Source organism: Pagrus major, chromosome 12 (assembly GCF_040436345.1).
Source record: "Pagrus major chromosome 12, Pma_NU_1.0".
Taxonomy (NCBI): Eukaryota; Metazoa; Chordata; class Actinopteri; order Spariformes; family Sparidae; genus Pagrus; species Pagrus major.
In genome coordinates, this window is record NC_133226.1 from 20,469,769 (window position 1) to 20,495,660 (window position 25,892).

The 25,892-nt window shown below is 40.5% G+C and overlaps 1 protein-coding gene and 1 long non-coding RNA gene across 5 annotated transcripts in view; both read left to right on the top strand.

The window, feature by feature from the left end:
• The window catches only part of nedd4l (NEDD4 like E3 ubiquitin protein ligase), a 48,049-nt gene extending 34,590 nt beyond the window's left edge, over positions 1-13,459 (top strand). For all 4 annotated transcript variants that reach the window (XM_073477446.1, XM_073477444.1, XM_073477445.1 and 1 more), the window contains 16 exons: positions 2,183-2,380; positions 3,449-3,526; positions 6,169-6,223; positions 7,054-7,112; positions 7,484-7,549; positions 8,345-8,574; positions 9,361-9,482; positions 9,612-9,682; positions 9,974-10,069; positions 10,174-10,247; positions 10,394-10,454; positions 10,683-10,742; positions 11,538-11,645; positions 12,096-12,192; positions 12,738-12,810; positions 13,260-13,459. In XM_073477446.1, the coding sequence (XP_073333547.1) occupies positions 2,183-2,380; positions 3,449-3,526; positions 6,169-6,223; positions 7,054-7,112; positions 7,484-7,549; positions 8,345-8,574; positions 9,361-9,482; positions 9,612-9,682; positions 9,974-10,069; positions 10,174-10,247; positions 10,394-10,454; positions 10,683-10,742; positions 11,538-11,645; positions 12,096-12,192; positions 12,738-12,810; positions 13,260-13,362 (1,551 nt within the window). In that variant the 3' untranslated portion in view covers positions 13,363-13,459. The remainder of the gene's footprint in view (positions 1-2,182; positions 2,381-3,448; positions 3,527-6,168; positions 6,224-7,053; positions 7,113-7,483; positions 7,550-8,344; positions 8,575-9,360; positions 9,483-9,611; positions 9,683-9,973; positions 10,070-10,173; positions 10,248-10,393; positions 10,455-10,682; positions 10,743-11,537; positions 11,646-12,095; positions 12,193-12,737; positions 12,811-13,259) is intronic.
• A 3,580-nt stretch (positions 13,460-17,039) lies between these two features.
• Positions 17,040-18,394, top strand: LOC141006354 (uncharacterized). The gene is made up of 2 exons (XR_012179913.1): positions 17,040-17,254; positions 17,837-18,394. It is a non-coding gene; the product is annotated as an uncharacterized lncRNA (long non-coding RNA).
• Positions 18,395-25,892: the final 7,498 nt, after the last annotated feature.

The following is a 25,892-nucleotide window of genomic DNA, read 5'->3' on the forward strand; positions in this document are numbered from 1 at the left end:
GGGTTGGTCAAAATACTTCTATTTAGCATTTGTTTCGAAGGAAATACTATGTAGTTGGATCTTTGAAACTCATGTTATCCATGTGAATATGTGTTCTTTGGTCTTCACGAAGTTCTTGCAAAGCTTTGAGGTGTGTTTTTAAGAACTACTTGAAGGCCAAAGATGACCTGACTGTCATGGACTTTCCTCCACAGTCACCTGACCTCAACCCTGGTGAACATTTATGGGAGCAATTGATGACTGAGATGCCCAAGCATTCTGTGGCATCACAAGAAACTGTCAAAAGACTGTCAAATCCTGCTGGGATAACATGAGTCATCAGATTTTGCGCAAACTTGTGGAGTCTGTGCCAGCTCAAGTGCATGTTTCATTAAAGCAAAAAGGGGACACAGCGAATAGTAAAATATTCTATAATTTGGATATGGAATTTTTTCACTTGATCTGTTGAGCTGATATTAGAAAAAAAAACTTTTTTTTCATCAGGTTTTGCACAAACTTGTGGAGTCCATGCCAGCTTGAGTGCATGCTGGACGTAAAATTTATTAAGATATTCTGAAATTTATTGATTGGATTTTTTTAAAGATTCGACTTTTCACTCAAACTCTTGAGCTAATATATCATTTCTAATAAAAAAAAACATAGCATCTCATTCAAAACAAATGCAAAACAGAAGTATTTTCAGACTTTTTTGTTCACATTCAGAGCTAACTCAGACACCTGATCTACTCTAAATCCTGTACCCGCAGTTCTTCTGCTGTAAAATCTTTCTACCCATCAGAGATTTTAATGAAAGTAAGCCACGGAGCAAGCTGGCATCAGTGGAGGGTTTTTACTGCGAGGCAGCTGCTGTGCATTTGAAGTATTCGACTCGGCTCTTGAATATTTGCATTGTTAAAAAAAGAGAGGAACATTATTTTATTGCCCTCAGTAATCACTGAACTTTTTGTATTTTATTGTGTAACATCATGCAAATCTTGAATGTTTTTGTGTCTGATTCTGTTGCATCTCTCAGATTTTATGTACTCATCATTATGTTGTTGCTACGTGTGTGAAAATGATCTTAGTCTGACATTTTAGAAAACTTGTGAACCATTTTTGAATTCATGTTTTATCTGAGCACATTTATCATCCAGGCTATGCAAAATACATTTGAACTTAAACTTTAAATTATGCAGTGTAGTTATAAATAAAACTTGGCTAATTAAGATCAGCACAGTGTATCTTAAAAAGAACAGTCTCTCTTTGACCTCCTCCTGCATTTAATGGCTTTACTCTGTGGTGATGTTCCTGTGCTATACCAAGGGAACAGACCTGAAGGAGGTTTAATTAAGGTGTGTGTGTTTGTGTGTGTGTCTGTGTTAACAAGACATTATAGAAGTAAAGGAAGTGAAACACTCGCTGCTGAATGTTGTAATTACAACTTCCAGAGGAGGTGGGAGGTCTGTGGATTAAATAACGCAGGCTTTTCTCTTGTTGAAAATCAGATCAGACAGTGATAATTGTTGCAAAAAGAACAGTGTGATGTAGGTGCCTTCATTAACCTGAGCAACTTTAGTCTGTTTAAAAGTTTGTAAAGCAACATCAAGGTGCCACAAATGGTCTGGCCTGTAGGTACATGGTTTCGTGAATAGTGGTATTATGTGTTTTAGCCTTGACCAAGGTCTCCATCTATTAAACCGAAATAGATTTTTTTAATGGTAGAAGTACAGGAAAATATTGGAGTTTTTCTTGGACTTAACATTATCCAGTAAATATCTACAATACTGTTGTTATTAAGCCACAGAAGCTATATCCAGGGAATCAGTAATAGCTGAAACTGTAGAACCGATCAAGCCTCGCTGCTCTTTTCTGTTGACATTTTGACTGACAACTTGACAGGATGACAGAGTATGCCGCATGGGTATTGATTAGCTCGCTTGTTATTTTCATTGGGATCAAACGAGGACTGACTCTGACTTTCCCAGACATATTGTGGTGCTGATGTTGATGGTTTTTCCTAGGTCTTTTCTAATGTTATTCAGGCATCTCTTGGGAGGACTGGTTTCCATCCATGTTATTGTCCAACCATTGTGTTTCAAAGGATCAGTGTTGATTTGTTTCCCGCTGTCAGTTACCAGTATTCGGTTACATCTCCTTTTAGTCTAATGGGAGCGATAATATTTCACTGCATCGTTTTTTCCAGGGAGCCAACAACATCCAGGTGCGAAGGGCGGTAAAGGACACGTTCTCCAACCCACAGTCTCCCCAGCCGTCGCCCTACAGCTCCCCCAAGTCGCAACACAAGACACAGCAGAGCTTCCTGCCCCCGGGCTGGGAGATGAGGATAGCCCCCAATGGACGGCCTTTCTTCATCGACCACAACAGCAGAGCCACCACCTGGGTGAGCTAACACACTGTTGTACCAGGCTGGATTGTACTTTTAGCCAGAGGATTATTTGAAATATGAATGAAGGCTTCATTTTACAGGTCTGCAAGTTTCCTAGTAAGCTTCCAGGAAAGAAGGAACTATGTTATTTGTTCATAATTATAGGGGAAATAAGAATTCCAATGTATTACTTACATAACCTTAGTGCGTGGCAGGTCAGCACTACATACAATGCAGCATATATTAAAATATATAAAGTTTCCGATAATAAATGAATAATGAATGAGAATTTACTCGTGTCATATTTCAAGGAAAAGTCTCCCAACACCAACAGCTGTGTAGAAAGATAAGATAAGACTTTATGGATCCCTCCCTTACTCTTAAATAACTATCTCACATTTATATCTTTTTATTTTAATATTGCTCTTTTTATATCCTTTCCTCACTCATGACAACAGTCAGTTGTGTTGTTGTGACAAAGTATTTTTAATCTGGAAATTCCCTTGTTACAGCAGCTCAAGACTCGATGCTAACAAATAACTCTCACATCTTTATCTCTACTTTTTTTAAAATAATTGGTACCAATTTACGTAGTTTTTCTTGTTAGGACCTTAAAATAAAGTGCAAATGTTTGTTTTTCTGTATGCTTCAGGAGACTAGACGCACATCCATCCGGGGATCCTTAAAAAAACAGAGAAAAGAACAAAGAACATACTGTTTGTGTTTTTAACAATGAATTTGATATGAATGGACACAGATATTCCAGAGCAAATGAAATGGTTAATATCTTATGTTTCACTCGAAGACAGTAAAAATGTAGGGCAGTGGTAAGTGATGAAATTTCAGGATCTTTTAGTGACATCTGGTGGTTAGTTAATTTCACATTTACTTCAGTCCTTATTAGGATTCAGCTCTTCAAGTGAACTTTGGGGAGTTGTGTCATGTCAAAGAGCTGCTTTTGAGCCGCTAACCAGAGCGAAAGTAAAATGTTGGTTTTAACCATTTAATAAAATCTTTCCTCTGTTTTCATTCACATGCATCTCTGTGTCTCATCGTTCTTCGTCTCTCTCTTTTGACAACCAGGAGGATCCCAGGTTGAAATATCCAGTCCATATGAGGAATAAGAACTCAATGGAGCCTGGTGACCTTGGTCCTCTTCCTGTAAGTACACTCACTATTAAACCTATTAAACCTTTGGCCCACAAAGCACATTCATAAGAACCTAATAATAATTGCTTAACTTTGTTCACTCATTCACAAGTGCCATGTCCAAGATGCACTTCATTGTGTGCTCTAAATGAGTCTATATATATATCACCATAACTGTTCCTAAGCTAATTAGAAATGGTATTTATTCAGCTTGTTGCACCATCAGTGACTTTTCATGTTTTTATTGTGGGTTTTGTCTGCTGGTCAGCTTAAACAGCCTAAGTCATTGGTCCATGTTTAAATTTGAACTATGTGGATGAAGTCGCTTTCTCACTAGAAGATGAGATATGATCATGTGAAGAGACATTTCCTTTTTAGTCCTGTTAGAACAGAGGGAGAATGTAACTGGCAAGAGTCCTGGGGGCTGTGATAACTAGGAGGTGGAGGCTGTCTGTCACCTGCTCTATTATCAGTTTGACATAGACAAACACCCAACAAATGGTTACTGTAGGTAGCTGATGAATAATCAGAGCTTTCATGGGGTTGTACATCTCACAGGCTTGTGTGGTGTGTGCATGTGTGTGTGTTTTCTCTCTCTCTCTTTCTTTCTTTCTTTCTCCCTCATTCTCTTTTTTTCTCTCCGTTCTGGTGGATCTAATGTATGCTACTTCTTCTACACCTGGCCATGTCTGTTTGGCAGCACCTACCAGAGGAGGTTGGTTGGTGCCTCCCTCCCTCTGCCTGCCTACCTACCTGTCTGGTCCGGTCTGGTCAAATGCCTGCAGACAGCCTTGCGCTTTCTTTTTTTTTTTTTCTCCTCTTTTTCTCTCTATCTTTTCTCTTTCTCATGACCGGCATGGATGGATTGTACCTTCCCCTCCCTTTTCATCGATATTTTTACCCCACTTCCTCTCTCTCCCTGCACCACCACCACCACCACTACCCCTCTTTGTGAGCGATTTGACATTTTGGAGAGCTCCCTGCGATTCTCCAAGGATTCCTCAGACTGCTCCATGTCTGTTCACCTGTATCAGCGTCTGAGGCACAGATAGACGAGTTGGGAAAGTGGAACAAGGCGAGATGCACCGAGAGAGAAGGAGAATGAATAAGGACTGAAAGAGGAGAAACAGGGTGGAATAAGGTGTAGGGATGCACAATATGTATCATGGGAAATTTATATATTCAGCTATTGGCCGATAATTAAATTGGTGCCTTTAAATAGATCCGATAATACAAAGCCAAATGCCTTTCATTGACTTAACAAGCTCAACAACTACACATTCTGATACAGTAGGTGATGGGACGCACTTTTTAAAGATATAAAACAAAGCTGTAGTTGTTTTAGATGTTTTAATGCAGTTCTTACATATTATATTTTGTTGAGTTCCAACATTATTCCAAATGTTTCCAACATGTTCAAATCCAAAGATATCCACAGGTTTACTCAAGGTAACGGTGCATATCATTTCCGTAGTCAGGTTGATAAACGGGAGTGAAGATACTAGAGATAGATAAGAGCTTTTAACTCCCAAAAGTTAAAGGGTAATCTTTGAGCTCTCCTCCCTTCATTCCTCTAGAAGGTCTGGCTCTGCTCTCCTTCAGAGCTGGACGGCAAATGTCTTTTGTTGAAGGAAAAGAAGAACAAGCCCAGCACGCTATTGTCTTGCTCATGACTTCAAACTGCTGCACCTGGGTAGAGCCATGCAGTGTAGACTTGAGAGCCCAACACGTAGCCACATTTTTTACAGTTACAGAGGAAGACAACAATTGCAAGATACGCGTTTTAACAAAATGACTCTTATAAGGGCTGTTGAATATGAAATCATCCATCTTTTCGTCAGTCTTTCTCAGGTGTGTATAATGTACAGGTTGTGAACTTCTTTTTAAAATACGATATGTGAAATGATCAGTTATCTTATCGATACCAGTGACTAGAAGTATCGTCTGAAGAAAATTCATATTGTGCATCCCTACTAAGGGACAGAGGGAGGGACAGCAGCTTCATGAGAAACAAAGAGAGCTATATGTGTATGTGGAGGAAGGAACTGGCTGTATGCTGCATGTGTTATCAGCTTTTCAATCTGGTCTCTCCATTCAAGCAGTGGCAGCATAGAGAACACACACACACTGTTAGAAACACACACACACACTGTAAGTACACCCCGTTCGACAGATTATCAGTCTCAGTTCTCTTCCCCACCCCTTTACTCTCAATCTACTGTAATTTTTTTAATTGCCTGACCGCAGGTGCTGTACGAGTGTGTGTGTATGTGTGGCCTGTGACACCGTACTGAGTGGTCACCGTGTCAGTGGTGGTGTACTGGTTTGAACTAGTGGTGGTGATTTAACCTTTTAATGTTGTGGTTGTGTCCCTGCCTTGCTGACGTCTCAGACATGACTCAAATAGGAGAGAAAATCCTTTCTGTTCCTTTTTGCGTGTTTGATTGAGCTTGCCTCGCCTACACCGCTGGGCTGTCAGTGTTTCGGACCGATTTGACGGTCAGTCAAGGTCAATCAAACATAAATTTAAAAAAAGGAAAAGAAAGTGGACGGATTTAAATGACTATTTGAGCATGGCCTGTTTAATAGTGCTGTCTAATGGTGACATTTTGCTTTTGTCTCACTCTCCCTCTCTTTCTTTGCTCCTTTTTTAGCCTGGATGGGAAGAAAGAATTCATTCAGACGGACGCACATTCTACATTGACCACAGTAAGACGACGCCATTTTACCACTCTCTTTCTCTTCCACGCTTGCATTTGGTCACGTTCGTCTTACTTTATCTGCCTTTTGACAAGTCGACTGGTCATTCAGTTTAAAAGTTATTGTATCATGCCCAGGTTAAAGGTCCCATATTAGGCTCATCTCCAGGTTCATACTTCTATTTTGGGTGATGACTAGATGATGTTCACATGCTTTAATGTTCAAAAAAACACGTAATTTTTCTCCTACTGTCCATTGCTGAGGCACCTCTATTCAGCTCCTTACTTTAGTGACTCTCTCTTAGGGCTCCACTCTTGGAAATCCCAGTCTGCTTTGATTGGTCAGCTCTCACATGCCTGAGCACTGCCCACTGTGTTTCTACATCAGCTCTGCCTATGTGTTTGCAACCACGGCTGTGCTGGCGACATGGCTGAGGGTGGTGACTGTATAGTTGTGACATCACAACCTAACAGAAGTCCTGATGGCTCGTTTAAAGCTTTTTTTTTTTTTTAATACGGGTTGTGTGAATTTCTCCGTAATGAGATATTTCAAACATTTATGGTATTTACAGCACCAAGAACTGCTTTGTAATCAGAAAAAAGGAAGTCTTACTGTCTACACTATGAGACCTTAAACTGAAACATGTGTCGTCAGAAGGGTTGAAGCTGAATTATTTTCATTATTAATTAATCTGATGATTATTTCTTGGATTAATTGAGTTATTATTTAGTCTATAACAAGGCTTTTTTCATTTTAAAAAGCTTAAACCAGAAAGTGTTTCAGAAGTCTTACTGATTCCTCTTCTTGCCTCAAGTGTTTGTGTTGTGTGTTTAATCCAGATACAAAGAACACACAGTGGGAGGACCCTCGTCTGCAGAGTCCGGCTATCACAGGACCTGTGAGTAGTTTCCTCTGCAGCTGCAGTGTTGCGACACACAGACAACAAGTTCTTCTTTAACATTGTGTAACACGCTCTCATCAGCCTCAGTGACTTTGTACAACAAAGATAAATCACTTTGTCACTGCATTTGTCACTTAACATGCCAACACCTTCATGTTATTCTGTGTACCACTTTAGATACTGTTCTCCCTCACTGCCAACTACACTACCCAAGTTACACTCTATGTATTTTGGGGGGCTTAAACAAGAAATGGAAGCATATTTACTTTTCCTGTTAAAATATTAACATCACAAGTTAAATATCTTAAAGGATATTGAGTTTTTCATGATTTCTTGACTCTGGTTTCCATTGTTTGTCATCTGTGCAGGCTGTTCCCTACTCCAGAGAGTTCAAGCAGAAATACGACTACTTCAGGAAGAAATTAAAGAAACCGGTAAGAAGTGATTTTTAAAATAATGACCTGTCTTTAATTTCTGGGCTCTTGCTGTGAAAACAAAGCTAAATTTGGTCAAAACTAGAGGGAGGTCTAATTTGCTTCTATGTTGATTGTGCTTGATTGCATAGTTATTCAACTTTCTTCACACAGTCTTGACACTGCATGACTGAGTTTGATACATTTTATTGCATTTGCATGTTAAATATTCATTGCAATCATTTCACATTTCTTTGTAATTAACACCTGGTAGGTGGAGTGCAGAATGCCTGTTTTCTTATGCTGGAATTTAATCTGTTGTGAACTAACTTCAGCTTTGACACAGCGTTCGGTCTTATGCTAGAGCATGTTTAAGGTCAGCAGGCATGATTAACACACTGAAGTTTATAACTGCACTGAATTGTTTTGACAGAGGAAACATGGGTATATTATATATATTATTTTCAGGTGTAATCAGTGCTTCAACAGGCTTTGCACTTACAAAATGAGTTCTACAGTCTCCATTTTACAACAATCATCATTCAATTTTTCTTCTTTTGCCCCCCTGGTGACCATAGGGGAGCATGACATTAGGGGCTTTCAGTTAATTACAATCTGCAGCTACACTGCTAGATTCCACTAAATCCTAAACACTGGACCTTAAAGCGCAGCTACACTTCCTATCCCTGTTTGATGAGTCAAATCAATCATTTGCCTTTCTGTTTAGGTCACATGCTTCCACCTTACCTGAATGAATTCAAGTAAAATGAAAATTTTGCCTGCATGTAACACAGTATTGTTATATATTTATTCCAGGCTGATATCCCCAACCGATTTGAGATGAAGTTACACAGGAACAACATCTTTGAAGAGTCGTACCGTCGAATCATGTCCCTAAAGAGGCCTGACGTCCTGAAGGCGCGGCTGTGGATCGAGTTCGAGTCAGAGAAAGGACTGGACTACGGTGGTGTGGCCAGAGAGTGGTTCTTCCTCTTATCTAAGGAGATGTTCAACCCTTACTACGGCCTGTTTGAATACTCTGCCACGTAAGTCTCTGCTTGTCTGCCTTGCTGCGTGCTTGCTTTAGATAAACAGAGCTGCCTCTAACTGAAGTGAGAGGTTGAATCCACTGAGGCATTTAGCAGGATATGACACAGGACACCCTGAAGAGTTAAACAAAGCTGATGAGCTGTAGTAAAGGAACCATGTTGCATGTTCGCAGCCATGGAAAAATCTTTCTTCGCTCATATTTGTGATTGTCTTTTTAAACAAAGCGGAGCGAGGGGCAGAGCTGATGTATTGTTTCCCTTTGAGGCTTGTTAAAGTTTCCTTTTACTTTGATTAACTTTTCCTCTCATTCATAAAGCCATCCTGCAACAGTGTTTCCCACGCACAGTACTTGTTGAGATAATTACAGTGTTGTATGTTTTCTTCCTTTTCACGGCACTATCATCAAGAGATGACGACTTTTTTGCAGTGTAGGGCAGAGGTAACAGATAATCAATAAAACAATAGGAGCTTCTGAAAAGGCCAGGAAATTAAAAAATGTGCCCTGACTTTAATTACACTGAGCTTTAATTTAATAAATATGATTAAAAATTTAAACCTTTGAAATTAAACCCCATTGTGAATATTAATCACAGTTTATCATTTAGTTTTAACATCGTCATGCAGCGGCAGATAAATGAGAAACTGATGCTTAGCAACCACCTGGGTGCATAAAAACACTCACAAAAATCTATTACCTTTTAACTGGGCTTTTAAAGCCACATAACATTTTTAGTGAAAACAAATGACTTTCTTCTTCTTCTTCTGTGCTCTCGTCTCTGCAGCGACAACTACACTCTCCAAATCAACCCCAACTCCGGCCTGTGCAATGAGGATCACCTCTCCTATTTCAAGTTCATCGGACGTGTGGCAGGAATGGCTGTGTTTCATGGAAAACTGCTGGATGGTAAGCTGCTTGATGTTGCTTTGTTGGTGTTATATTTATTCGGGTTTGTCGTGCATTTATCACTGATGTTTTTAGTCTTTTTTTCTGCACACATACTCTTACAGCACACTGTTGTTTTCTGCTTTTTAGGTTTTTTCATCAGACCCTTCTACAAGATGATGTTGGGAAAACAGATCTCTCTTAAAGACATGGAGTCTGTGGTAAGATCTCATTGCTACTAATTATTTAAAATCTTATTTTGGACCACTAAATTTGGCATCATAAATAAGATTGAAATATGTATTTAATTCCTTTAATTCAGCTAATTATTTTAACAATCCGCAATCTTTTATTAACTACTGATCAATCAGCACTGACCCCAGGGTTGATTGTTTGAATAGAATCGTTCCACATACGAGAAAGAAACCCTGAAATCTCACAAGTAAAGGCCAGTAAATGACTTGATTTTCTTTGTGTCTCATGTTCATCTGCCCTGTGTTGCCTCCCTGCAGGACAGTGAATACTACAACTCTCTGAAGTGGATCCTAGAGAATGATCCCACTGAGCTGGACCTAAGGTTTTGTATCGATGAGGACAACTTTGGACAGGTGCGCTTGATTCAATCAGTCACTTTGAATCTGTTAAGATCCCCATTCTTGAAGGGTGAAGGTAGTTTCCTGGCCCTTATTTTCTTTGTTGTTTCCTTTCTCAGACGTACCAGGTGGACCTGAAGCCCAGCGGCTCAGACATGGTGGTCACTAATGAGAACAAAAAGGAATACATAGAGTAAGTACACAAACAGTATTTCACCTCCCGACTTCATTCTTAATTTATTTTTTATGCTTGTCGTAAAACTACATATCAAACATGAATCTAAAACTGTCCTTAAAGTTGTTCTTGTATTCATGTTTCAATAATCTTCTCTATGACAGCCTGGTCATCCAGTGGAGGTTTGTCAATCGGGTCCAGAAGCAGATGAACGCCTTCTTAGAGGTATTTATGTGCAATACAGCTGTCACCACTAGGGGGTAGCGTGACCTCAGACTTTGTGTCAGCATGTTTGAGGCCCACAGTTTTAAATTCAGCCTCTGTTTATAAACCTTTTGGATATTTGTTGCTTTTAAAACTGACACCTCACTTATTTATTTAACTGTCGTTATGTTGCTTCGCTTGAACCTTCAACATAATTATGTTTTGATTCCTTTTCTGTTTAATTTTCAGGGCTTCACTGAGCTCATTCTCATCGATCTGATCAAGATCTTTGATGAAAACGAACTGGAGGTATGGATTCTTTATCTTAATCACCTTTTGAACAAAGCTAAAAGGTTATGAACGTCAATAATTTATAAAAGTGATGAAATATTATCATAAATTTAAAGATAAATTTAAATTGCGTTATTTTTCCATCAAATATTACAAAATAAAACAAAAAAAATATTGATCCAAAAGATTTCTAAATGCGAACTATGAAGAAAATATTTCTAAACACTACGTACACATCTTAGCTTTTGAGATATGCTAATTTTTACGAGCAAACAGTTTCAGCTTGATAGTTTCATCTGAAAAAGAAATATATTCCAGTGCCTTTGGTAACTGGTATTTTTCCAGTTTTTCAAATGCTCAGTATGCGCAAAACTACAAACTACACTTTAATCAAAACTACAAAATAAACAGTGCTTAAAACTATTATTTCTCTCACTTTTACCACCGCGTGTTGTCACAATATTTTTTACCACATGTAATGTAATGACATCATCAGGCACCTAAAGCTTCATGAGGCGGACGACAGCGCTGTAGGGGAGCACACATAAACATGACATTTTTTTGATTTTCCTGGAACAATTGTCCCTTTTCATACAAATCATTCTACAGCCTGTTATTGGTGAATGAGAAATTTTGGTAGGTGTTAATTTTTAAGTTACATTACAATCCTTTCGCACGTTGGCAATGCAAAGTGATTAACACATGTATGTTACTTCACATTCTAACATATTGTACCCTCAACTTAACAGAGTTCTTTGTCAAAATGCGATGTGGCAGTTGTTTTAATAATTTCTTTCTCTTGTCCCTGTGTAGCTGCTCATGTGTGGTCTGGGTGACGTCGATGTCAACGACTGGAGACAACACACTGTTTACAAGAACGGCTACTGCCCCAACCATCCTGTTATACAGTGGTTCTGGAAGGTATGTCTGTGTGTGTGTTGTGTGGATCATCGCCACATGTTGCAACATCTTTGTGGCGATAACTTTGGTAATAAATGTTGGTTCCAGTCGCCTTCCCCTCGGTCCGTCCAGCCTGCCACGGGTGTGCTGGCCTCGCTTTTGAAGATCAAAGTCTGTTTGGAAGAACAGGCTTGTTTGCTCTGATGAAAGAGCCCAAAGTAGTACCTGCCCTGGTTATCATCTGTCTTGACTCGAACTTCAACACACACACACAGTCGCACACGCAAATACAATCAGACAGCAAACAAAACACACGAGCCATAATTTGTGTGTGCGGTGTGCGGTGTCATGTCATCTGATTAAATGAACTGGCTCAAACAGCTTCTGTTTGAACCTTTTTTCCCCTCATGTTTTAGGAACATTGATATTTGATAAATGAATTCTGTGAACTAATTGATTGTGTTCTTTCAGGTCGTCCTGTTGATGGATGCTGAAAAGAGGATCCGACTCCTCCAGTTTGTTACAGGAACGTCAAGAGTGCCCATGAACGGCTTTGCCGAGCTTTATGGTACGTTACTTCACCACATAGTTTCCTGTATTTCCTGTTTTTATAACGGCACCAGTCCTTTCAAAATCTATATATTACCTGCTGAAGCTGCAGGTCCTGAGCTTTGTGTAACACTGACACAAAAATAGTTTTCTAAGAAAAGATAAGTCAGTCACAGTTCCAAGAATTACTAACGCTGTACACATACAGATAAACAACAGATGAGAAATGACCAAAAATGTCAGGTTCTATGACTACTGAAATGTCACATCCATATAGACAAATACTATGTTATTAATTTTTTTTTATCCCGTATTTAAGAAAATGAACATTTTTATATACATACTGTAGAATTATGCATAAGGTTTCAAATGATTGAATCACTAAAAATTACAAATACCTTTTAAAATAACTTGCATAAAATGGCAAACTCCTTCCTTCTCTTTCTCTAGCTAAGATTGGATCGATTAAATCTACTAAGAGTTACATTTTTTGTGGTCTAATAAAAGTATTTCTACATCATAACTGTGTGTCATCATTATAATTATTGTTTATTTTTGTGCCAGGTTCTAATGGACCTCAGCTGTTCACAATCGAGCAGTGGGGAACACCAGATAAGTTGCCAAGAGCTCACACATGGTATGTCACTACCACACACACACACACACACACACACACACACACACACACACACACACACACACACACACACACACACACACACACAATAACCAAGAGGCTACTGCCATGCTAGCAGCTTTGGACACAGCAGTACTTTGGGCTAAAGGCTAACATGCTGATGCTAAGCAGGGGTAATGTTTAGCATGATCATTATCTTATTTTAGCAAGTTAGCATGCTAATATTTGTTAGCCATTCATTTGCAGGTGTTGGGTCAAAGTATTGGACGAGTTACTGTTAAGTTTGCATGTAACGGCTAGTGGGCTGCTATTTGCTTCATCTTTCTTACGTGTTTCCTGTAAAGACAGGTAGCTACGGAGGGACGTGTAGCGGATATTGATTGTTGTTTACAACCAACCAAACAAAACACCATGTTAAGGTTTTTAAATTTTAAATTTTTCTCCCCCAGTTTCAACCGCTTGGACCTGCCCACTTACGACTCATTCGAGGACCTGAGAGAGAAACTCCTCATGGCTGTGGAGAACGCGCAGGGCTTCGAGGGGGTCGACTAAAAACAGCAGCCTGCGACTGCATCCAACCAACCGACAATAAAAAAAATACACAAAAGAAAAAAGCCACAGGGATGTCAAACCAGCTGCTGTAGCAGTTCTGTGCGAGCATGTTGTACTGTAAAGCCTGCCTGTGAGCCACCTCCACAGCACGGTGGTTTGAGACTGTACAGCGATTTGTCGAGCCAATATGCCTACGTCTTTGTATCTTTTCAGTGCGGTAGGTCCCTCCTCAAAGGTGCTGGGGAAAGAACGGGAGAGTCGCAACGTCGAATGCTGAAATCTATTATCCACAGGCATGAGCTGGCCCCCCTGATCCGCCGTCTCTTTCCCCTCTACCCTCGTCCTGTGAAAATCTACAGTGCTGGAAAACACTAATGCATTTCAATAGCTCCTTTATGTACACTATAGCACAGTATTCGAGCACCTTTCAGTGGAAGGGTCTTAGCATGGCCTTAATCTGGCTCTTACATGCACTATTTCTCTAAGAACCTGCAATGGCACTATGATCACAACTCTCTCAAATCCTTAGACCAACACCAGATTACCTTAGGAATGCTAGCCAATCACATTTCAGGAAATCGGCCACACCCCTCCGTAGAGCCTTCACTATCTGTTGTGTGATCAGAAATCGCCACTGCAGCCTTTTGTAGAATAATGTTTCTCTTGTTTTCGTTCGGGTTTTTTTTAGCCACTGGTGAGGATTCAAGAACGGGGGATTAAAAAAATCCCCAAAGATGATTTTTTTTTAAATAGTTTTTCTCCTTATGGAACAGATTTTTTTTTTTTTTTTTTAAATCGTTGGTAAAATTCTCGCAGGAAAATACTCTCAACGTATTTGTACTGATGAACAATGTTGTTTACTATTTTGACAATTCTATATGACATGGTGTGTGACGTGTAAATCTGGCTAGTCTGGGAAATAATTAATCCATATCATTTGTTATGGTGATAGCAAATGTGTTGAATAAAATGGTTTTTATCGTAGTGCTATGAAAGCAGCATGAAAATGTATCCTGTGTTTGCTTCGACTACATGGTAGTAATTTGGACGTGTAATCGGTCTCGAGGTCGACAAGGGAAAACTAAAACCCGGCGGATAGTTTCCCTGAGATGTTTGCGTCATGATTATATTAATATTCTCATGCCTGTTGCTGTTCATAATGCTGTAAATTGTTCTTGGAAAAAAAAAACACGTTTTAAGTTCTTTCATGATATATAAATATATGTATGAACTACATTTAACAGAAGTATTACTGATCAACAACACTAAAAATGAAGCTGTGTGCGTGCGCGCGGGTGTTTGAGAGTAAAGCTGTGATTGCCACTGAATATAAAGCAGCACGTTTCTTACAAAGAAAAAAATGTGTTTTCTTTTTTATGTTTTTGTTCTTCTCTCTCTCTCCTTTTTCTAACACCATTGAACCTAAAGGGCACTTTATAGATCACTCTGAGGTCATGTCACCTATTGTATGTCTTTTGTCATTATTAACTTGAATGTGATTCTTTTTATTTTTCTTTTGTCTTTTTGTTTTTTTTCCATTCGGAGCACTTACCTGGTGCAATATAAATAGTCTGTAAATCTGGGCTGCTGCTAAGGTAGAAAAAGTTGACAGAGGTGAAGCAGAAGCTTCACATCCTTTAGTATTCTCGATTTTCTCTCCTCTTTTTCTCGACGTTTTCCTCCCTTGTGTTTCCTCCCTCCTGTGATCCCACCTCTCAAACTGACTCAGTAAAGATTAGTCCTCTTTTTAGAGGGGTTTCTTTTTTTAATGAATGACGGAAAATATCACTTTTGTTAAAAGACTCCACTCTCTGCAACTCTTTGTGGTTCATTTAACTTCAGTCAAATAAAAATGAAACTTCTCAGAGTGTGTTGTTTGAGTTCATCACATAAAAGGTCCACACAAACATGATACAAATGTGTAAGTACGATGGTAACTGGTCTTGTTTAAACATTTATTTGAGCGCTTGCATGCTAAAAATGTTTTATCTAACACATGATCGTCTTGTAAATTAGGGTCCAACAGTATATCAAATAAAACCTTTATAATTAGCTTCAAACTGAGCAGCTACATCATTAAAATGCTGCTTCAACAAGTCCTGCATGACACTTTACTATCTTACTTTACAGGACAGGTGCTGCTGCTGCTGAGGGAAGATTGTTTTAATTCATCCACATTATAAAATGACTTCTTGATATCGAGCTAACCTCGGTTCAGTTTTCTGATACCCAAATTTTTGTTTGTTAAATCACGTTTCAGAGCACCTGTCTTGAGACTTACAACTGTCCCCATCGCTCTCTTTTTTTCCTGCGTGTGTGCACACGTGGTGTGGTGAAGGGACCTCAGTTCATTCACACAATCACAATCTAGGAGTTATCAGCTCCAAGGACAAGCAAATAAAAGCCACCCTGCCAGCCCGGGGACATTTTATCAAGCCCCGCTACCCTCGATCTGGTCACAAACAAACCAAGAGCCAACTCCTCTTTAGATCCACCTGGTAAAACATTCCACCTGCGGGAAACAATGTCACAAAGTGCAAATTAGAATAAAAACTCCTAAAAAAATGAATCATGAAAAAGCACAAACCTTCCATTAGGTTTTCTGTAAAAGATAAAGAGAGTTTCAGAGTCTGTCGTCCTCTCACAGGCGTCCGTCTCTACGTTACATCACAGCACTGACCTTAATGAAACCCTGACGGGGAAGTTTAAGCAACAACCTGGAAAAACGTGGATAAAAAAGAAGTTAAAAAATATTCTAATAATTAATGTTTCTTCTCAGCTAAGCCTCAAGTGGGCAGATGTACTTTTTTATTTTAAAGGTTATTTAATACATTAAATAAAATAAAAAAAATAGCTTTGGCTTTGACAAATTATAATTAACCATGTATCTATTAGCCTTCTTTTAATAACTTCAACTTTTTATCTATTACTTTGAGCTACGTCAGCTGTTAATCCAATACTTTGAGCCAACTATTTTAACCATGTTTTTTCATTACTTTACTCAGCTGGTTATCCATTATTTTTAGCTATTTATTTAAATAGTTTATCCTTGTACCAAGTATTTCAACAGTTTAAGGTTATCCATTACTTTTTCTTAATTGTTTCAACTGTTTATCCATTAAGTTGATCTAATTATTTCAACTGTTACTGTTTTGTAACTGTTACTACTTACTGAATAACCTTTAGCTGTTTTAAAACCTATGTGTGCGGTCTTCAGGGGACTGAAAATGCGGACACACAAACACACACACAATGCAAATAAGTAACATCAGCTTGTCCCAGGAAATCATCTCTGGTGTAGGAAAGTAAACATGGTCACCTTCAGCAGCTTAATGTTAGAAGTAGCAGCTTTCTGAGTGTCTGCGGTTTGTGACGTGATGTGCAGGTGTACTCCTTCAGTTAGACTACCAGGGGGAGAATGGAAGAATTATGCATAAGCTAAGCAATGCGTCCCCTGTAGTTTGCCAGGTGACAGGGTTTATAATGAAACTGGGGGGCCAGTACTTATAGTGAAGAAACTCTGGTTATTAAGGCCCTTTTGCCTCACTAGGGGCAGTTTTTTTGGTCTCCCCCTCCTCCACCCCTCACCCTCTACCTCTGGTCAGGGTCGATCAATACTTCCCCTGTAGCTTATCACTAATGTGGAACTGGCTGTTTGTCCAAACCCTGCTCCGTCTACATAAAGACTTGGACAGGGGACGGCATCAAACCCAATTGCACCACATATCACCTCATGAACACGCGGGTACGGACGCACTACTGGACTTTTAGCTGTTTGGAGACAAAGACCTCTGGTGCGAGAGAGAAGGAGCACAGAACGCTGGGAGAATCAGGAGCAGGAGGATGATTCAAGGGTACAAATGAATCAGTCAGAGAAGAGGATCCACTTGAGGTGAGAACAGAAGTCTCAGAAATGTTTTATCTCGAAGTTTTATGAGTAAAGTTGATGATAACGATTAGAAAAGAAAACCTCTTTGCTATTTTGAACCCATAAATGTTAAAAAAAATTTTAAAAAATAAAATAAATTTGAATCTACTGTGACATACAATCTGAAACAACCTTTTTTCAGCTACATCTGAGAAAACTTCATGCCATTTTTTGTCGTATAGAAAAAAAAACTCTCTTATTGACACACATGCACACAGCTGCAGTCATCCCCACAACCAGTGGAAGAAGACATGACTGGACGTTAGACACTTCGGATAGGCCTTGTATATATACTCAGCACTATTTTCCTTATTTTTAATAGTTTTCTATATTTTAAAATCATGTTTTATTTCAGCATATTGACGGGCACAAGGGCCACATGGATGATCATAAATCACAAAGCACAGTTTACTGAGTTTCAAAGCCCTGTCAGAGCACCACACGCACACCAACACCACGTGTATGTTGACATTATATCTGGTTTCTCCTCTTTCTATTTATTCCACATCTCACCAAACTACTCCCCCCTCCCTCTTATTTCACCAGGTTTCCCATCCAGCGGTTTGTATTAACAACCTCTCCAGTAAACTCTGTCCTCCAGAGCTGTGGAGTGTGACAATGGTGTTTGTGTCCTCTGTATCAAACGCCATTATCACACTAAATAGCTACAGTGTGAAAAGGACCTCAATAGATTCCTCAGTTTCCTGTTTTTGTGCCATCTTGATTATCTTACACTGTAAAAAAGTAAAGTGTGTCCCCATCTGTCGGTGTGCCTGTAGCCCGGGACACATTCGACCATGCAGGAGTGGCAGGGATGAAAATAGACCTGCAGAGTGTTGATGCATCGTTCGTGATCTTGAGCCTCTGAGTGTGACCCACTTTTCTTTTGCATTTGAGGCGCTAATTCGCCGTATAGACGACCCGTCTGTTTTCATGCCGCTGCCAAGTGTTTCAACATGGTCGTCTGATACAGGCGCTTGTTATGCTGTATTTGTCTCTGTGCATGTAGATAATGTAAATAAAAAGTGTTTGTTTTGTGTCTGTTTCTACAGAGTGAACTTGTACACATTCCTAAGAATTAAAATTAAAAAAAGGCAAAATGTTCATTTTTGTTTTGTTTTTGTACAAAGACATACAGATATTTGCATATTTACATTGCCACAGTGTCAAAATCATGACGCAACACCCTCCTCCTCTGTCAAACCTTTAGGTCCGAGTTGATTTAACTTGATCAAAGAGAAATCAGAACGTATCTTCAACCAGCAATGTCTCTTTAATAAGAAAGATCTACACACTGGCCACAGCCGCACCCTGAGAGCCATCTCAGCAATTTGGGTCAGAGATTTAAAAGGCGACAGTGATATATAGAGACCATTTGAGCCTGCAATTGAATATCTCCCATGCTATTGAGATCATATGGACTCTGAACGTGAGTAGATTTTGCTCGTGGAGTATTGGATTGCTGGGTATAGATCTTTGAAATGAGGCCAGACATTCGAAATCAATCTGACAAGCAGAATCGCCTCAGATTTTAAAAAGAAAAGATCAATAAACCTTCACATTTTTCAGTGAATACATTCAAAGGCAGACTTAAAGTGAGCTTTATGTGTACAAAATGTCTCTGTGTGTCTGAACCAGAAGCTTTACTACACGAACAAACGTTTTAAAAACAGTAAAGTGAATATACGTTCATTAAAACACCTTTGTCGCCTCGCAAAACAATATACATCCTCTACCGCTACTGTTTCCTCAAATCAATTAATTAACAAGTTCATTAATTTAATGAACTAATAGTTTGAAAACATCACAGAAGTAAAAAAAACAAAAAAACAAGAAAAACTCTGCATTGATCTGTCAAGAAAAGTCATTGCACTTCATCAATAAAGCAAATCTCTAAGACATCATAGTTCAACACTGCAGACAAACTCGTCATTCTCATCATCATTTTCAAGTGTTTGTTAAAGTTGTCACAGTTTTCTCAAAACTATCGTCTCCTCTCTTAGGTTATACATACTCTCTCATATAGAAATCTTCAATAAAATAAAATATATCTCTAAAATGTCCGACGCGAGATGAAGCTAAATCTCTGATGAAACGGCTGGCTGCGCAACGATCGCTCCCGCCAGAGTCAAATATGTCCTCGTCCAAAACTTTGGACAACTTTCCAAACTCTGCATGACGAGATCCAACGTGAGTGACGCAAATCACCAAAAACCTCACCAAATTCAATAACAATGAATCCCAAAGTCCAAGACTCTCCTCCTATTATGACTTGCCCTTCACTGTTGGCCCGAATGTTTTCTTCTTGGGTGCAGCAGACGGCTGGGGTTTGGGTTTCGGAGCAGACGCGGGCTTTTTCGGTTTTGGCTGCAGGGATTTGAGGCCCAGGATCTCACAGTACTTGTTGCACAGGTGCAAGGCTTTGAACTGGTCAATGAAGGAGGTGGCACAGTTTCCTTTGAAGCCTTTGTATCTAAAAAGAAATATATTATCAATACATCAATTAGCATGTTAGCAATTTACATCTGTTAGCGGTTTTATAAAAATACTCACCCTTTCTTAGAGGTGGCTATTCCCACATCAGTAAGCCTCATTCCCACTCCTGCAAAACCAGAATATTCAGACTGCATTTAGTGCTCTGAAATGGTCATTCTGAGTGCAGATTTTCCATGTTTTCATCACCCCAAGAATAAAATGTTGGCAGTTAACATTTCTGCAAACTACTGATACGTTCACATTTGTATTGTTCATATCAGGAGGGGATGGTGGGCTAGTGTAGGTGTGAGACCACTGGATATCATTAAGGAGACCTCTGAACAATTTCATCCTTGCGACAATATTTGCCAACATTTATTCAGTCCACAGGGTTGTTTTCCTAACCTTGCATGTCAGTGACCAGCAGGTTGCCCTCGGTCTTGTGGTAGACCCAGTGCTGGAAAGCACAACATTTCTGTCCTGCCTCCGAGTCGCGCCTCATCAGGTTGATCTCTTTGCCATCCTTGACTGAATACTTGACAAAGTCCCCAATCAGCTCTTCCTCCAGCGTTGCATACGGGATGTCATTGGATGGGCGGTGAACCAGATAGATGGGAATGATCCTGGTGGAAGCATGAAACGAAAGAGCTTGAGCTCCACATTGCTCTTTAATAATATGAAGGCTGCAGAGAGTTTTGTTGAGCATTAATTTTATGCGTCACTCACTCTGGGATCGCTCCGAAGGCTTCAACAGACTGGGCTTCAGTGGTGTAGGACTTGATGTACTCTCTCGCTGTGTTCTGGACCTGGCACTCCTACAGAGCCAAAAAAAAGTCCATTATAAAACAACTACTCTCTGTATTTAAAACACAAAATAATTAATCTATATGGAGCCAGCAATGATTTTGTCAGCTAAAAAACATTGTAAAAGCTTGGATAAATAGATTGTGTTTGCTCTGTTTCTGTTCCTTTTAGTGGACATTTTCCCAAGAAATTGCATTTTTAGGTCATAAATGCAAAAAACAAACAAACAAGCAACAGTAAAATCCTTAGATTTTAACGTTAAATTTAAAAGCCCTTGTTCATTTCAATCAATGATCTTCGGTTATGCTAGTAGGCAGACTTTGTTACTTTCAGACCGAGCCAAGCCAGCTGGGTCCCCCTGTTTCTAGTCTTTATGCTAAGCTATGCTAACCAGGTGCTGCCTCCGGGCACATATTGACTGTACAGACATGAGAGTGGTATCAGTCTTCTCGTGTAATTGCTGCCTCTTTTCCCCGTAGGTTGAACTGAATGACATCTAACGTGGTACCCAACAAGAACATTTCTGCACATAATGCAATTATACTTTTAGCTATGAAGGGCGGACGGGCCGTGTGACGTTCATACCTCTACAGCCAAGGTGAAGTTCTTCTGAATGAGCTCGTCGTTGTTCTTGGTCCCGTAGCTGATAGAATTGTGCACTTTGAGCACACAGGAGTGTCCAGGTACTAACAGGGGTATCTGACCCGCGTGCAGCTTGGTCCGGAAAGCCCGCCGATGCATCCCCTCCCCGAAGTGGACCTTCTCAGTGATGATGCTGGCAGGTTGGTTCTCTCCAAAGTATTGGTCAGACAGGAAATCCTCTTTGAACAGCAGCCTGGAACACTGCACATCCTCTTCTTCTGTCCCCACCTCTACTGGGGCAGCTAGAGGAAACACAGATCTTTGTCAAGAACCGAAACAAAACAGTAAACTGGAACGTAACGTAATACACCTTGTTCTGAGATCACAACTTACCTGTGATGGTCTTTGTTGGAGTTGGAGGGATGACGATCTCGCTGAGCACTGCAAAATAGTCAGAGTCATTAAGATACACAATTTTAACTGTACATTTTCTTGTTCACGTTGAAAATAGCTGGTATAACTAACTCGTGTTTTTACCTTCATATGTGAGCAGGTAGTCCAGGGTGATCGATCCGTGTGAACTGGTGAGCCGACACTGGTACTTGCCCAAGTCTTTGTGAGAAGCGTTGGAGATATTCAGCGACACTCTGCTCTCGTCCCCTGCACTTCAGAGAGAGGGACAGAGTCACAAAAAGCACCACACAAAGCCACAATACTACAACCGTCTGGCACTGGATCTGAATATAATCTGGTATTTTGATTCACTGTGACGTATACATTATGGTATTGCAGGATCCTTAGATAGGCTAATTAGGTAAAAGTAATGGATAAATGTTTGAAATGGTTTCCATTAAGTACGATAAACATCCAAAACAGCTAAAAATTAAGGATAAAAAGTTGAAACAGTCACCTAAAGTAGTGAATGAATTATTGTTTAACTGCCACTGAAGGTACATATTTTACATAGGCTAATGAAGAGCGTTAAAGATTTGAGTTCATCTTTAAGATACTGTTAGATTGGCCATCAGACACAAAATATAAGGAACCATTGCTAAAGTATTACTTACAGTAACGGTGCATATATAGTTGTCAAGATAATCTCGTTATAGAGTGTTGTGATATGTGATAAGTCACTGAGAGGAGACTGGCTGGCACTTTGGGGTGTTAAGCTGAGTTACATGAAAATATCCTGCACAGTGGATTGTTCAATTTGAGAAAAGATCACGTAAAATGAATCTCAGTACCTCCTCTTGATGTCAGCCAGGACAGTGCCGTCTCTGCTCCAGGTGACGGTGTGATGGGAGAAGACGGCCGAAAACTGACACCAGAGACACAGACTCTGAGGGTCTCCGCTCACTGCCTCTGCCTGGATTGGCTTCACCACCTTGGGTTCTGCAGACGTTATGATAATCTTTTTATTATGAGCTGAAGAACGTGAGTTTGCATAGAGTCGTTTGTTGATAATGTGTCACAGAAGAGCAGAAAATGGTTAACTGTTTATTCCTTACCTTCCTTAGGTGGGATTTTCTGTTTGACCACTTCACTGTACGCCTTCTTCGGAGTCGCCCCGGCGTCTACCTTACGCTCCTCTCCCTTCGCCTTGATAGAAACATCTGGCTTCGGTAGTTTAGACTCCATAGCGCTGAGAATCTTTCCGAACTTATCCCCCGACAGCCGTGGTCTTTTAACATCATCCTTCAAAGGACTGGGGAAGTGTTTTATCTGGTGGTCTTTATGATCCGTATGATGCGGAGGTTGTTCTCCCTGGGGAGCTTTAGCCTCTGGTTGCTGGGACTTTTTCTCAGCACCGTGTGACTGATCACTGTCCTTTTGAGCTTTCCCAGCTTTAGCACCCAGCTTCTCCTCAAACATATCGATCCTTCCTCTTGCCGTCTTTGGTTTTGCTCCATTCTCCACTTCAACGAGCGGCTCCCCAGCATTTTTCACGGCTGTTGCGCTCTGAGCATGTTTCTTTTTCTTTTTTCCATGTGACTTGGTCGGAGCCTTTTCGGTTGCCACGCTGGTCTCGATCACCAATTTCATCTCCTTGTCCTCAAGCCTAGCTGGAGTGTTCTCATTTGCATGATTCTCCCCTGTGAGAGGACGAGTGTCTTCATGTTTGCAGACCTGCTGGGCTGAAACATGTTGAGATAAATTCTCCTGTTTCTTTGAAGCCGGTGCAGCATGATGATGACCCGCTGACTTGTCCTTTTTGGAGTGTTTTTTACCCTCTGAGGTGGATTTATGGCTTTTATGAGGCATCTTTTCCTGATTCAGCTGAGCCTTTGCAGATTGTACGCTGACGGGTTTTACAGCCCTGGATGCAAAAGGATCATTCAGATCTAAAGTGATGATTGCAATACGGTTCTCCTCTGAGATGAAGAAATTATCTGCGGGGACAACAGCCAAGTTTGACAGTTCTCTACTGAGATCATTAATCTCCTCTATTAGTGTTTTTCTTGGAGTGAAGAAACACCCTGCAGGGTCCAAGTCCTGTTGTCCCTCTGACGAAGATTCCTCAGAAGAGTCTGTTGTATTTTCCTTTCTATGAATCAACTCTTCATCGCTTTCCAAAGAAGGTTTGCCAGTAATCCCATCCGAGGTTTGCCAGAGAACGCTTGGTTGATCACAACTGAGGTCTCTGTTGACATTGAGAGACCTTTTGACACAAGTTTGATCTCCTTTCAAACCGCTGCTCGTCTGGCAGAAGAGGTTGGAGCCGATACCGAGAGGAGCTAAGGGCATAATAAACTTGGGACTTCCCCACTGTGGCTCCAACTGACATGCACCATCAAAGTCTGGCGAAGGATCAGATGACACGTGTTCAGGAACATTTATATAGAGGCCAGGTTGTGTGTCCACACCTGGCACATGTGAGTGTGTGGCCAGGAAATCTTTTGAACATTCAGTTACTTCTCCTTCAACCTCAACTGGCCCAGAGCTGCTTTTAGCTTCCTGCTCTGCCACCGAGCCCGGCTGGGAGATCCTGTGCTCATCTGTCACTTCACACAGTCCATCTGCAAAAGGCTGATAATGAAAATGGACACATATTAATAAAAGTGTGCGGTTATTTTCACTAACACATAAAGCTATTTCTGAGACAGTCCTTTCTTCATAGGAATTTTGATTATCTTTAGCTTGACTACAAGACTGTCAGACTCCGCTGAGACTCTGGTATTAACTGTTGAAGAGCTCGCCTAAAAGTGAGGTTAACGATTCTGAAGCAAGATTGTTGATTGTTGAGTGTCGTTCCCAGACATCGGTATTTGACGACCTGGGAATGGGACTCGGCAATAAACAATAGTTGCTCGGACAAAGCCATTAACCCAAAGCGCAAGTTGACGAACTGGGCATCAGACTCAAGAAGCCACAATCACCCTCCAAAATTGGTCAACCCACCTTTAACTAACAGTTAAAGGCATATTATGCGGAGAGCAGGTTACAAAATCACGCCATGTGAGGTCTTTTTCCTATTTCTTTTCAACACATACCTTTCTATAGAGCCAAAACGCAGCAGTTTATGAAACACCATGCTCCTATATCCAATCCAACAATCCATATGTCCTGCATGCAACTGAAACCTATATTGTTGCTGTTAAAAACAGGAGCTCCAGCTATGCCCTGCGTACCTAAGCCAATCAAAAAGCAGTCTCCTGGGCCCACGGACCCGTTGGCGTCCTGATCTTGGGTTTTTAAAGGAGATGCGGTGGGAATCTGTGTGTTAAAGGGTATGTACGAAAAGAGAGAGAGAGCAAGGGAGGGTCGTGTTTCAGTCCTCAGCTGTGCTCTCCTCTCACCCCTCCACCCTGACACGCCACGGATGCATGCTATTATCATTGAACTCTCAGCTATTATTAGATGCCATTTCTGTCCATCTGAAGTTTTCCTCTCAGGCACTCCTGTTTCCTTCAGCTCACGCAGCTGTTGGTCTTTGAGATGAGAGCCAAAGGACTTATCCAATAATACAGCATCAAGCCTAGGTGACATATCTTGGGTGCACAAATGAATGGCTCCTGTCCAAAGCAAGGCGACAATACTCGTGGGTATGCCGTGTGGTGACACATGTGGATTTCACTCTCAGGACCACTCTGTGCACAGCACCTCCTGACAGGCTATCAATGCTGTAGGTATGACAACACCGACAAGGGCAGCAGTGGGAATGTCTCTTAATGTTCAGGCTGTGTTTCCAAAGCACATGACTGATTTATCTGTTGGCCAGCACGTCCGATTTGAAGGTGATCGCTGTTATTCTTTCTATCATGAAGGGTGAATCTTTCCACTGTTTCCACTGTGTGTTTTGGGAGTGTGTGGGGCCAACACACAGGGTAACAACTCAGGAAAATCCTATAATCATATTTCATGCTTCTCACACACAGCAAAGCATAAACTTTCCAGCTGTCAAACACTTTTTTAAATTGTGCCTGATAAGAAGTCTCAAATTTACAATCAAATAGACAAAAAATGAATATAGATCTTTATCATAATACATCTTACCTTGTAAATGTTGAGCTCTGTTGGTGGATTCTCTCTCTCGAAATCTGTATCCTCTATTATATTTAGTATAATTGGATCCTCTTCACTACCGATGAAGCTGTCCGTCTCAAAGGACTCTACATATTCACCAAAGTGCGAAAGGTCCAGATCGGCAGAAGAAGTAGATCCAGGGATCACAACTTCATCGTATCCTCCAGGAGCGCTCTGGGAGCCCTCTCTGCCTGGGAGCTCAGGTCCTGCATCTTCT